We start from the raw sequence: 13,498 nt of genomic DNA, 5'->3' as shown, positions 1-13,498 counted from the left end.
TATGTTCAACTAAATATAAAGAACATTTACATCTTTATTTTGATTTTTATAACATTTACAAAAGGGAGTAAAAAATGACACTTTTAGGTTTTGCCTTCTTGTATTTTCATTGTCAAGAGTTTTCCCCATAGTCAGGACTACATAACTGCAAGTGAAAATGAGAATTGTAATGTTTATCTGTAAAGTTTATGTAGTGGAGACAACTAACCCAGCTTTCTTTCTTTTTCTTTTTTTAGAAAACAACTTTGTTGAGGTATGAGTTACATTCAGTAAAATGTAGATTTTAAATACATACAAGAGGATTAAACAAATGTATGCACTTGTCGAGCAACCAACCCCAACAAGATAAACAACATTTCCATGGTTCGAGAAAGTTCTCTCCTACCTCTTTGCATTTAATCCCCTCCACACTTTTCCTCTATCCCTATTTCAGGCAACCACTGGTTTCTATTCCCCTAGAATTGGAGTATCATGTAGTATTGTAGTATGTACTCATTTGTGTCTGATTTTTTTTTTTCTTAACATAATATCTGTGAGATTCATCCATATTGTTAGATGTGTTAACATTTCATTCATTTTGGTTGCTGGGTAGAATTCCATTGTATGGATAATACACCATAATTTGTTTCCACTGATGGAAATTTGATTTGTTCCCGCTTTTTTATTGTAATGAATAAAATGCTGTGAGCATTTGTGTACAAGTCTTTTGTGGATATATGTGTTCATTTCTCTTGAATAAATCTAGGTGTGGAATTTCCTGTTCACATGATAAGTATAGGTTTAAGTTTATAAACAACTGTCAAATTGTTTCCAAAGGGGTGACAAATTGTATATTACATCTAGCAGTATATGAGAGTTGCAGTTGCAAAATGAATGCAGGAACAAAATGTGGCTTATAACTGAACTGTTTTTATTTATCTCATTTTTATCTGAAAAACAAAAGCAAAAAGTACTGTCTTTGAAGGTAATAGAAAATAATTTCTAAATATTAAATTTGATGATTCTGATGCTGGTCAACATGTAGCAAACCATGGGGAGAAATACATACCTTGGATTCAGATTCTGAAGACGTATTCCCCCCCACCTTAACTTTTTACTGTTGTGTTATTTTGGGTAAGTTTCATAGTCTTTTAGTTTTCCTAATAGGTAAAATGTCTTGATACATCTACTTTGCAAAGATGCTGTTAAAAATGGTGGCAATGTAATGTAAGTGCCTGAAATAGTTCAAGTGTGTGATCAGCGGTGGTTGTGATGATGCCCATGTACCAAAGATGAAACGGAAGATGTCTTTGTTTGGCAGGGCATAAGGTAAGAGGTTCAGGGTTGGCAGGGCCTAAGGTAAGAAGTTCAGGGATGATGTATGTTTTGTGGTCTTTCACTTTTCTTTTATCAACACCTTTATCAACACCTTTTCATCATTTTCACAGTCCATTGGCCTTCAACTTTACCTAGTAGAATTTAGTGATAGAAGCTTTATAAAATAAACTACATTGTTGTTATGGCATATATAGAAATAAGATTATGGTGTCCCCACAACTGTCAAAATAAAAGATATATTTTTCGAAGAGTCTAAAGTCAAATTGTTCTTCTTATTATAAAATATCATTAAATTAGCTCCATTTTAAAGTTGTAATACATATGCAATACAGAACTATATTCATAGACATCCCAGAGAAGAGGTAATACAGTTAATAATGGATTTCAAGAGCAGGTCTCACCACCAGTGCTGCCATGACAGGGCCGTGGATGATGTAAAGCAAGTGAGTTTCCACACTCAGCCAGCAGCTGTGAAAAAATGAGGGCGGGCATGTCAATACAATGCATGTTATTGAAGAATATGTTAACTTATAAATCACCATAATACTTACTTGTCATTGAAGTAGAGCGCCCTGGTAATAGCATGGACCGTAGTTGGCAACAATGGGAAACCTGAAAGTGAAAAAGTACAAGTCACACCTGGTTTCTTGGTCATGAGTTACATGGAAATACTACTACAGGTATGTGAGGACAGTACTTATTTGCAAAATCAGTGGCAAATTTAATGTCTCTGTCAAGATATTTCCTTGATGTTTTTGCACAAATTATCTTTGGTCAAACCGGATAGAAATGCTCTTAGTCAGAGCATCATGTACTTTCAGAATGTGGGGTTAAGAGCATCCAGATAATTAAAAGGCTTTCACAAAGTACCAGAAAGAGCAGGGACATTATTACCCTTCCTACGACTATTACGACCATTGTTAGGTTTACAATAATGATGATGATGATGACTGTCAATTGAGACCAGAGAGCCTTTTAGTGAGTATGAACTGAGCTCTCTTATGGAGAGGAGCTGGGTCAACTTGGGGGAAAATGACCTAGCACAGCATATGGAAGAGAGAGTCTGATTGCTGCTAAAGCTGCTGTTTACACTAATAGGCTTTTTGTTTTTCTGCCTGCTTATACCATGTGCATCCGTTCTGTTTTCTGAAGGAACATTTCAGGAAAGCCAGGGCATCCTTGTTTTGGGCACCCATTGTAAGCAGCTTGGTACCTGCTTCCCAGACTACACTTGAAGTACCAGTGAACAACAACTTTGAATTTATAAACAGAACAATAGAGATAGTTGTTGGCAATGCATCCTGCCATGTTACATCTTTTTAAAATATAATTTTAATTCTATACATGTAATCAGGAGTAAAGGTATGATTTTTGTATGAAAGATTCTCAGATGTACCCTTGTACAATAAAATACTGTCTGATTTGATTTAGACTTTGTAGAAGCAAGGGCTTTTTGTTATTATTATCATCACCATATTGAGAAAGGTGAGAAAGGTGCCTCAAAAGTGAATTACATTTACACTTTTTTTTTCTGTGAATTATATGAAAAGGAGGACATCTCAAAAGAGTGAGTTTGCCTCCCATAAGTTTCTAAACCGATGAAGCATATCATTCCATAGGACCATTGATTGAATTAATTCTTGGCCCTGAAATGATTTTGAATTTGACTATTTATAGAAAACATAATTGTGTTTTACACACAGCCGTTCTAACATGTCATTTCTCTGTTTGGTTTCAGGCACAGAAACTCCTTCTCTATAGTTTTACTCTGAAATGCATATTTTAGTATCAAATAGCAAAAGAGGAATATGGAGATCTCGATATTTTGTAGAAGGGAAACTGTGCTTCCAACTTAATCTAGAGTATAGATCCCATGTCTTCTGTTGCCCAGGGCTCTTTGCCTACTTCCAGACATCACGATGGCTCTTTTTACATATTTTTTTAAAAGGCAGGCTAGTAATTCTCATTGATCAATTAAAAAATGCATGGAGGAATTTCCTTCCTTTGATTATAGCAAAGAGGGGACCAGCAAGATGAAGACTCAATCTGAAGAAAAAAAACAAACAAACAAACAAAAAAAAACGCATTGCAGTCCAGTCAGATCTGACTCACAATGACCCCTCCTTGGGTTTCCGAGGCAGTATCACTATGTAAGTAGATTGCCCAACCTTCCTTCTGAGGAGTGGCTGGTGGGTTTGAATCACCAGCCTTCTAGTTAGCAGTCAAATGCCTTAGGCACTACACCATGAAGAGGATTGTAAAATAAATGATTTTTCAGAGATGTAAACTTAAGTATTTGAAATTGTTTCAATTTGAGAGAAACTGTCTAAAGGTGATCCTGTGAAGACTTAGAAGGGAGTAACTATTGAAAGAGGTATTTTTTTACTTTCTGTAAGGAAGAATTTCACTACCAAGATCCTTGTTCATTCTAATTACAGTCACAATGGGTCTTACAAATTCTTTGAGATCAGTTCTAGATCCTAGAGTGGGTAGTATTATTCACAGCTGAAATGAGTGGATAAGCTATGTTGTTGTTGTTGTTGTTATGTGCCGTCGAGTCGGCCCCGACTCATAGCGACCCCTCCTTGGGTTTCCGAGGCAGTATCACTACAGAAGTAGGATTGCCCAACCTTCCTTCCGAGGAGTGGCTGGTGGGTTTGAACCGCCAGCCTTCTGGTTAGCAGTCAAATGCTTTTAGCCACTATGCTACCAGAGCTCCTAGGATAAGCTATATATCACCTGAAAACAGAGTCAGGTCTTAGGTCATGGCCAAATTTTCTGCTGCCACACTTTCCAGAATCTTTTCAGAATATAGCTTATGCCTTTTCTTTAGGCCATGTAAGATTCAGAATCTATCATTCTGACCCCTTCTCAGGTTTCCACGGTGGTATCACTAGGGAAGTAGATTGGCCAATCTTCCTCCTGAGGAGTGGCTGGTGGATTTGAACTGCCAGCTTTCTAGTTAGCAGTCAAATGCCTTAGGCACTATGCCACCAGAGCTCCCATGTTGTTTTAGTGTAAAAATAATTTCAAAAGAACAATGCAATATTGTCCAATTGAAATTTCATCTATGCTGTATTAAATTCTTTAAAGTTTCAGAGCAACTACTTTTCTGGAAAAGTATTTTTTGTTGTATTTTCTTCCCATCAAAAATAATACTTAGCTAAAGTTCCAAGAGAAATCTTTCAATAGTTACTCCCTTTCAAGGCTTCACAGGATGACCTTTAGACAATTTCTCTCAAATTGAAGCAATTTCAATGTGTCATCATAGCTATCTCAGTTTTTTTTTTTTTTTTTAAAGTTGAGATTTGGTACTGAGATTTTTTTAATAGTAAGGAGTTTGGGGAATTCTGGTGTGTCTGTGTCTGTGTGTAGCAATGGGGAAAGAGAGATTAGATTTAGCTCTTGCATTTTAAAGTTAATTACATTTTAGAACCCTATCTGCTCACTATCTTTCTAAATATCTATCTACAGTGCAATACAACCACTGCTGTGGAGTCAGATCTGACTCATAGCGACCCCTCCTTGGGTTTCCGAGGCAGTATCACTACGGGGGTAGATTGTCCAATCTTCCTTCTGAGGAGTGGCTGGTGGGTTTGAACCACCAGCCTTCTGGTAAGCAGTAAAATACTTTAGGCACTACAAATCCTTCTCATTCTTTAAAATAGATGATTCTCTGCTTATTTTACTCAGTGCAATGTTTTTTAAGATCCTATTTGAATCATTCTGATAAAATTTTAAATATTTGTTGATTAAGAAGGGTTAAGGTTGTTGTTGTTAGGTGCCGTTGAGTCGTGCGCAACTCACAGCAGAATGAAACACTGCCCTGTCCTGCACCAGCTCCATGATACCTGCTATACTTGAGCCCATCATTGCAGCCACTGTGACAATCCATCTCGTTGAGGGCCTTCCCTCTTTCGTCGACCCTCCACCTTACCAAGCATGACATCTTTCTCCAGGGAATGGTCCCTTCTGACAACGTGATCAAAGTAAGTGAGATGAAGTTTGGTCATTCTTGCTTCCAAGGAGCATTCTGGATACTTCCTTCAAGACAGATCTGTTAGTTTTTTTAGCAGTCCCCAGTACTTTCAGCATTCTTCACCAGCACCACAACTCAAAAGCGTCAATTCTTCTTTGGTCTTCCTTATTCATCATCCAGCTCTCACATGCATAAGAGGCAATTGAAAATATCATGGCTTGTGTTAGGTGCACCTCAGTCTTTAAGGAGACATCCTTGTTCCTCAGCACCTTAAAGAGGTGCCTTGCAGCCAACTTGCCCAGTGCTATACATTGTCTAATGTTCTGACTGCTGCTTCCATTGGTGTCTATTGTAGAACCAAGCAATCAGTGTGAATTCCTTGACAACTTCAATCATTTCTCCATTTATTGTGATGCTCCTTATAGGTCTAGTTGTGAGGATTTTTGTTTTCTTTATATTGAGATGCAATCCATACTGTGGACTATATTCTTTAATCTTCATTGCAAGCAAAGTTTTGTTGTCAGCATATTGCAGGTTGTTAATTATTCTTCCTCCAATCTTGATGCCACGTTCTTCTTCATATAGTCCAGCTTCTTGGATTATTTGCTTAGAATACAGACTGAGTAATATGGGGAAAGGATACAACTCTGACACACTCCCTTCTTGATTTTAAATGATACAGTGTCCCCTTGTTCCATTGGAACAACAGCCTCCTGGTCTATGTACAGGTTCCTCATGAGCACAATCAACTGTTCTGTAATTCCCATTCTTCTCAATGTCATCCACAATTTGTTATGATCTACACAATCAAAGCCTTTGCCTAGTCAATAAAACACAAGGAAACATCTTTCTGGTATTCTTTACTTTGAGCCATGATCCATCTGACAGAAGCTATGATATCCCTTGTTTCACGTCCTCTTCTGAATCCAGCTTGCACCTCTGGAAGTTTGCGGTCAATATACAGCTGCAACCGTTTTTGAATTATCTTCAGTAAGATCTTACTTGCGTGTAATATTAATGATATTATTTTATATTCTGTGGAGTTACTTTTCTTTGGAATGGGTACAGATATGGATCTCTTCCAGTGAGTTGGCCAGGTAGCTGTCTTCCAAATCTCTTGGTATAACTGAGTGAGTGCATCCAGGGGGCATCTGTTTGTTGAAACATCTTAATGGGTATTCTATCAATTCCTGGAGCTTTGTTCTTCACCAATTCCTTCAGTGAAGCTTTAACTTCTTCCTTCAGTACAATTTGTTCTTGATCACATAGCATCTTCTGGGTTAAGATAGCACCTAAGTATTTTACTTATTATCATTACCTACTTTTTGATATAGCTGAGCAGCTTTTTTCCCCCCTTTGAATTGTTAAGCAGATGTCTTCATTGAGCTATTTATGATGATGCCAAAAAGTTTTATAACTAATTCACAAGGCATCAGTATGTAAGAGCAGAATAAACTGTTCCTTCCATGGTACATGTGTATCTTTTGAATGTCACAGGCAAGAATAAATTTGCAGTCCTTTTCTTCCATGGAAAAACTTCTAGATGTGGCAGGTAGATGTTTTTGAACAGTCAAAACCAGTACAAGAAATATGTCATAAATTTTATTTCAAAGGAAATAAGTGAAACAGAGCCCAGAGAAATTGTGTGTGTGTGTGTGTGTGTGTGTGTGTGTGAGTGTTAGAATCCCTGGGTGATACAAGCAGGTAACATGCCTGGCTGCTTACCAAAAGGTTGGCTGTTTGAACCCACTCAGGCGTGCCTTGGAAGAAATGCTTGGCAATCTACTTTTGAAAAATCAGCCATGGAAAACCCTAAGAGCCCAGTTCTGACACACACAGGGTCACCATAAACTAGAGTTTACTGAATGGCAACTGTTTTTATTGCTTATGTATGTAGTGGTGTGCCTGGTGTGGGGTGGTATTCTTAAGTCTGCTATTGGAAGGTGTCTGCTCAGCACCAAACGTTACCATTGATCATCAGAATTGCTATTATTACTTTTGGGGGATTAAATCATATCTAAATAATTCCTGTCATGACAATGTTTGGAAGTCTAGAAATTGTTAAGAAGGTTTGCATGAGGTTCAGAAGGGCAGAGAAAGGAATGAGCAGCCTCTTGTGTAAGGCTGAAGCCAAAAGAAGAAGAAGAACAACAACAAAAGGTTTTTTGATTGCATTCTGACCTGTTTTGAGGACAATGAAGAGCAGGAAAACATAGCATCTGATATGAGCTAAGGTTGTGAGGCACAGAATTCAAATGGTTGAGTACAGACATGCCATGAATAAAATTGAAGGAGCTCTATTCAGATTCTTCAATCCATCAGTGGATGTTTTGCTCCCATCTTTTAGCTGGGCTTGTTTCCTGAAGACAACCTCATAATTGTACTCCTCCTCTGCACTGACCCCATGCCCATCACAAGTCCACTGAGGTTGTTTAAGGGGAAGCCTAGCATTTTGTCAAGCTCTAACCAGAAGGCTGGTGGTTCAAACCCACCAGCCATTCCTCAGAAGGAAGATGAGGCAATCTACTTCTGTAGTGATACTGCCTCAGAAACCCAAGGAGGGGTTGCTGTAAGTCGGGTCTGACTCGACAGCACCAAACAACAACTAGGAGACTGAACTCCTGCTGGCCCCTGTGCTCCATCATTCCTCAAAGGACCTGGGCCCCTGACTTTTTTAAAGATAAAGACAGAGACAAAGGTGATTCAAAATTCAACTGGAGGAAATACATACCCCAACCCAAGAGGTAATACCACCGCAAGCGTTGTTCCTCAGTGAACACGGATACCACTATGAGTGTGTGCAGATAGATCCCTTCGCAGAGCATCCAGAAATAATTGCATGCCATCATGTACTGGTGAAAAAAATGCAAAACCTTGCAGCTGATCTGTAAGAAAGAAATGGAGATACTCAGTGGAAGACATGGGCAAGAATCTGGTACACACCTTAGCCACCATTTTGAAAAACCAAAATTTTATGCAGAAATGATGTTTCTCAACTTCACAAGTGAAAGGGGTTTATTTAGTGATTTATCCTTTTATTTACAACCTAGTTTCTTCATTCAGAAATGTTGAAATATGATGACATCTGTAAAAAGTTTACACTGTGCAGGTACTGTTCAGTTACTTTACATAAATTAATTTAATGTTCACAACTACCCTATCATGTAGGAGCTCTGGTAGCATAGTGCCTAAGGCATTTGACTGTTAACCAGAAGGCTGGAGGTTCAAACCCACCAGCCACTCCTTGGGAGGAAGATTGGGCAATCTACTTCCGTAGTGTTATTGCCTCGGAAACCCAAGGAGGGCTCGCTATGAGTTGGGTCTGACTTGATGGCAAACAACAACAACAACCCTATCAGGTAAGTATAATTATGTCTCCATTTCACAGCTGAGGAAACTGAATTATAATCAGTGCTTCAAACTAGTTCTTCCTGCTTCAGTCAGGTCTGATGAAGAGAGACTGGAATTGATCCAAATTTGTGAAATTTGGGTATACCAGAACAATAACCAGAACGGAAAAAATTACAGGTTGACACTCTGCTAGAAACTTAATTTCCCTCTTAGAAAACAAGTACAGCATGCACGTTGTATACCAAACTTGATAGGCAGAGTCAGAAACGATGATGACTCACCCAAAGAAGGTGGTCAACGGTATTGTTTTGGATTTGTGTCGAACTCCACAGTCCTGGCAACAATGCAGTCTCCTGCATCAGGCTGCTGAAAGGGGCTCACTACACCTCTTCCAATTTTCCCATTCCAGGGCTATGACCCACAATTCTTCCCATTCCAATTATTGCTCCATTCACCCAAATTTTATTTTATTATTCACTTATTTATTTATTTTAATTGTGATTTGGTGAAAGTTTACAGAGCAAATTAATTTTCCATACAAGAGTTCATACATATTTTGTTTCATGACATTGACTGAAATCCCCATAATATAACAGCTTTATTCCCACTTCTTCCTTCTGGTTACCCTTTCACTGTGTCCTTCTTTCCTACACACTCTTGCCCTCTGAGCTATCTCCCTGTGCAAATACTGCCCTTCTGGTCTCCCATGGATGGTTGTTCTAAGGAGTGTACCTATTTGGTGTACTATTGTTTGGGTGGAAGCCGCTGGAGTGAGTTCATTTCTAGGCCCAAAGGGTGACTAGGAACCATAGTCTCAGGGGTTTTACCAGTCTCTATCAGACCAGTAAGCCTATTATTTATTTATTTATTATGATTTTGAGTTTTGTTCCACATTTTTCTCCCACTTTATCTGGGGTCTCCTATTTTGATCCCTTTTCTAAGTCTACACATTTTGTTTTATAACATTCATTGCAAATCTCACAATGTAATAGCATTCTTCCCACCCTCTCCCTGTGTTCACCATTTCCACTATTCCTTTTTTCCTATCCCCTGCTGAACTTGCATACTTTAATTAGCACCGAGTCAAACATTCTGCTCTTCTGCCAAATTTTAATTATTTCAGGTCATCACATGGACTAATATATAGTAAAAAAGGGGATTGACTTTAAATTTACTTCTCAAATTCTCATAGACAATTTTGAAGCAAATGAAAAATCTGCAAGCAATACCTCTCCTTTTTCTTTAGTTATTAGGGACTAAAATAAGTCTGTTTGGAAACTTAAAATAATAGTTAAAACCACACCCCATTATAAAAACAGATTAATAAAAATTTAAAAAATTGAAAAAAGGAGAGGTATTGCTTGCAGACTAATTTAGACTAGTTTGATATTGTCTAAATAGTAATCAACTTGTAACACTTTGGACCCAATCAAAACTGCCAAATTTAATTCTAGCAAGTCTTTTTTTAAAGCAGAAATAAACTTTGCTATGGTTGCAAAGTGATCTCCAGTCGTTAAGCATGATTATTTACATTTCCCTGGAGCTTCTAAAAATGTTTTCTCATCGGTTCACTTTAGCAAAAAAAGAAGCATGCAAAGTTATGTTTACTTGAGCAAAGGAGAAAATTTGATGTCAATTTCCAAATATTTTACATGAAGGATAAAACATTAAAAAGACCCTGAATAATAAAGATTTGTGGTATACATTGATCAAGTTGACCAGGTTATTATATTTTTTTTTTTCAATTTCACCTAATAGACATCTAGACTACAAATTGTATGAGCATGTAAGTCCAGATAAATGTGTCTGTATCTTTATAACTTCTGTCGCCTCTCTCATCTCTGCTCTCAGAACCTAAATCCAATAATATACCCACTCCTCACTTATTGACATGGTTAGGTTCCAAAGACCAGGTTGTCATGCAAAAAGGAAGGATGATTACATTGTTACATAACTGCCACATTACATCATTACATAGCCTCCACACCATTGAGAGCATGGCCCAGCCAAGTTAACATGTAATTTTAATCATCACAGCCAGCGTTATTCTCACCTCCTACCTTGGTGTTCACTGTTGCCAGATGTACATTATTAATGTGAAAAATCATCAAACAGTACGTTTTTAATTATTGTTGTAAATGTGAAATGTTGGATAATGAGACAGTTGATAAGTGAGTTGTAGGTGTATATCTATAGACGATGAGCAGAAGGTGGTTATTAAATCTAAGTGATTTGGGTAACATTTATACTCTTGTTCAATGAAACTATTTTGAATCCTAAATTTTAGTTCAATGATTATTTCTTGAGAATGTCTGCACACACGAGAGTTTTAGCTGCCCTGGGAAGGGGTAAAGCAGTAAAATAATCAGAGCTCTATGAACTCCTGTTATCTTCCAAGTGTCATCTTCCTTCCATTATCTACCTGTTTTAGTCTCTCTCCTTTTTTTTTTTTCTCAGATAATTTATTTTTATATCTTGTCCAGAGTTTATAGCTGTCATCTGTAGGAGGTTTGTTTTGACTGATTGTTTTTAATTTTTCATTTTGATCTGTGTGAAAGTTTACCGAGTGAGTCAGTTTTCCATTCAACAATTCACATGCGTATGTCATTTATTGCAATCCCCTCAATATAACATCACTCTCTCCATATCCTCCCTCTATTTCTCATTTCTTTCTTCCTTTTCTCCTAACCTTTCCTGCTTTCTGAATTTTGTCCTTGGGCAAATGCTGCCCTTTTGATCAAGAATGGTTCATTGTTCTAAGAAGTATCTCCTTCTTAAAGTTATTGTTAACCTTGTAGATCTGTCTTCTGTTTGATGAAACTTCAGCTACAGGAATGAGTTCAGTTCCTCAATAAGGTCTGAAGGGTGACCAAGGACCATAGTCTCATAGGTTGCACAAGTCTCTGTCAGACCAGTAAGCCTAGTCTTTTCTTTTTTAAAAAATAATTTTGTGTTTTATTCCACACTTTTCCTCCCATTTTCTCCAGCCAGGATGTTTTAATGTGAACCCTTTCAAAGCAGTTGGTACTGGTAGCTGGGCACCATCTAGTTCTTCTGGTCTCAGGGTCATGGAGGCTGAGGTTCCCATTGTCCATAAGTCCTTTGGACTAACTGCTTCCATGCATCTTGTATTTTCATCACTCTTCTTTGCTCCAGACTGGGAGAAGCTAACAGTTGCACCACAGATGGCAACTCATAAGCTTTTAAGACCCCAGTCCCTACTCACCAAAGTAGGATGCAGAACATTGTCCTTGTGGACTATGGCTTGTCAATTGACCTTGATGTGCCCCAAGACCATGGTCTTGAGTCCCCAGGCCCAGTGACTCACTCCCTCAGGATTTTTGCTTATGGCTAAGAAGTTTTCGTAACTCTGCCCCCTGTGTACTATACTCATGGATTTATTTGCAGCATATGTAAATACAGATGTGGAAATATTCTCTGTGAAACCTATACATATTTGTGGGTATTGTCCCTTTCTCCTTCCCACACATGTTCAGTTTATGTGTCTATGTATCCACTCTTAGATTATTGATGATTGTCATTACTGTTATTGCAGGATTGTGTATAAATTAGTATTTACCTCTGTTGCCTTTAATTCTTGTACTTCTCTCAGCATCTTCCTTTCCTTGATCATTTTGTTCTGACCTTCTCCTTAGTATATATTACCTCTCCCTTTACCCAAGATAATATGTGTCTATCCTCTAGTTAGTGATAAACACTTCCATTCCCTCCCACCCCTGGTAACAATCAAGAAATATTTCTTTTTGTGTGAAAACCTTTTCTTTATTTTATTCATGTAAACAATTTGAACATTTTTCTATGAAATATCTGTTTAAAAACATGTCTTGTTGATGTGCCCATCATTCAATGAATATAAGCTTTTGCCTGAATCAAATATTCTCAGTGTTCCTTTTCCCTACTCTGCTACCCTAAATTGAGCTTCCTTACAAAACAGAGATACAGCAGAAAACTCTCTCCTGAACAACTGGAAAGATCCTACTTCATGGACTCATCAGGAAAGCTTTTTCCTTCCCTGGTCTGCCCCATGGAAGGATTTTGATTTCAGGATAATTTTAAAGCAACATCATTGGAGAACAGTTTTCAGAATCAGTTTTTAGTTTTATGAGAAATAAATCTACAAGTATTTCTATTCTTCATGACATTGTTGGAAGTAAGTTTATTTCTCATTCATTATAAATCTTAAGAAAACTAGTTCTAGGACAAAACAAAATGGGAGATTCTAGACATGATGAGATAGATGATGGATGTTAAGAAGAGTGTTCTTTCCCTTCCTTAATTATTTGAGGTGTGACTTGAGCCTTGAAACATGTCATAAAAGAATTAGATATCTAAATTTTTTGGTACATGTATTATTTTACATTTTATAAAGTCAAAGCCTCATCTTTTCTGTTTCCTTTCTTTCCTTTTTAGACCCTATTGGTTCAACAAAGCTTCCAAGAAAAAAAAAAAAACTTAGACAAATCAATAATGTTATTTATCATTGCCATTTTCTCCTTCTTCTAAGTGGTCCCTTATCACTTTGGAAGATTATTAAAGCAAGGAATTAGTAGGAACAAGTATTCCCAGCAGAGAAAGACAACCTGAAGCACATTACAAAGGATTCTTAAACTTTAGTACACATAAGAATTATTGTGCAAAGATACATCTTATACTTACTGGGTGATTTAAGGGATTTTTGAGGATAATTTTGATTACATGAAGATTTTATTTTTATAGGCTAACTTCAGTATCCTATGCCCTTGTTGTTGTTGTTGTTGTTAAGTGCCGTCGAGTCGTTTCCGACTCATAGCGACCCCATGCACAGCAGAACGAAACACTGCCCGATCCCGC

General features: G+C 37.5%; 1 protein-coding gene across 1 annotated transcript in view; it reads right to left on the bottom strand.

Annotated features, from left to right (window-relative positions):
- Window positions 1-13,498, bottom strand: part of CALCR (calcitonin receptor) — a 68,407-nt gene that overhangs the window by 16,698 nt on the left and 38,211 nt on the right. The window contains exons 7-9 of the mRNA XM_007939809.2: window positions 8,028-8,181; window positions 1,869-1,929; window positions 1,719-1,785 (exon numbers count right to left, since the gene is read on the bottom strand). Coding sequence (XP_007938000.1) covers window positions 1,719-1,785; window positions 1,869-1,929; window positions 8,028-8,181 — 282 coding nt within the window. The remainder of the gene's footprint in view (window positions 1-1,718; window positions 1,786-1,868; window positions 1,930-8,027; window positions 8,182-13,498) is intronic.

The sequence above is a fragment of the Orycteropus afer genome, unplaced genomic scaffold (assembly GCF_000298275.1).
Source record: "Orycteropus afer afer isolate SDZICR_OR568_19922 unplaced genomic scaffold, OryAfe1.0 scaffold00063, whole genome shotgun sequence".
Classification (NCBI taxonomy): Eukaryota; Metazoa; Chordata; class Mammalia; order Tubulidentata; family Orycteropodidae; genus Orycteropus; species Orycteropus afer.
This window is presented reverse-complemented; position numbering and strand designations above follow the sequence as displayed.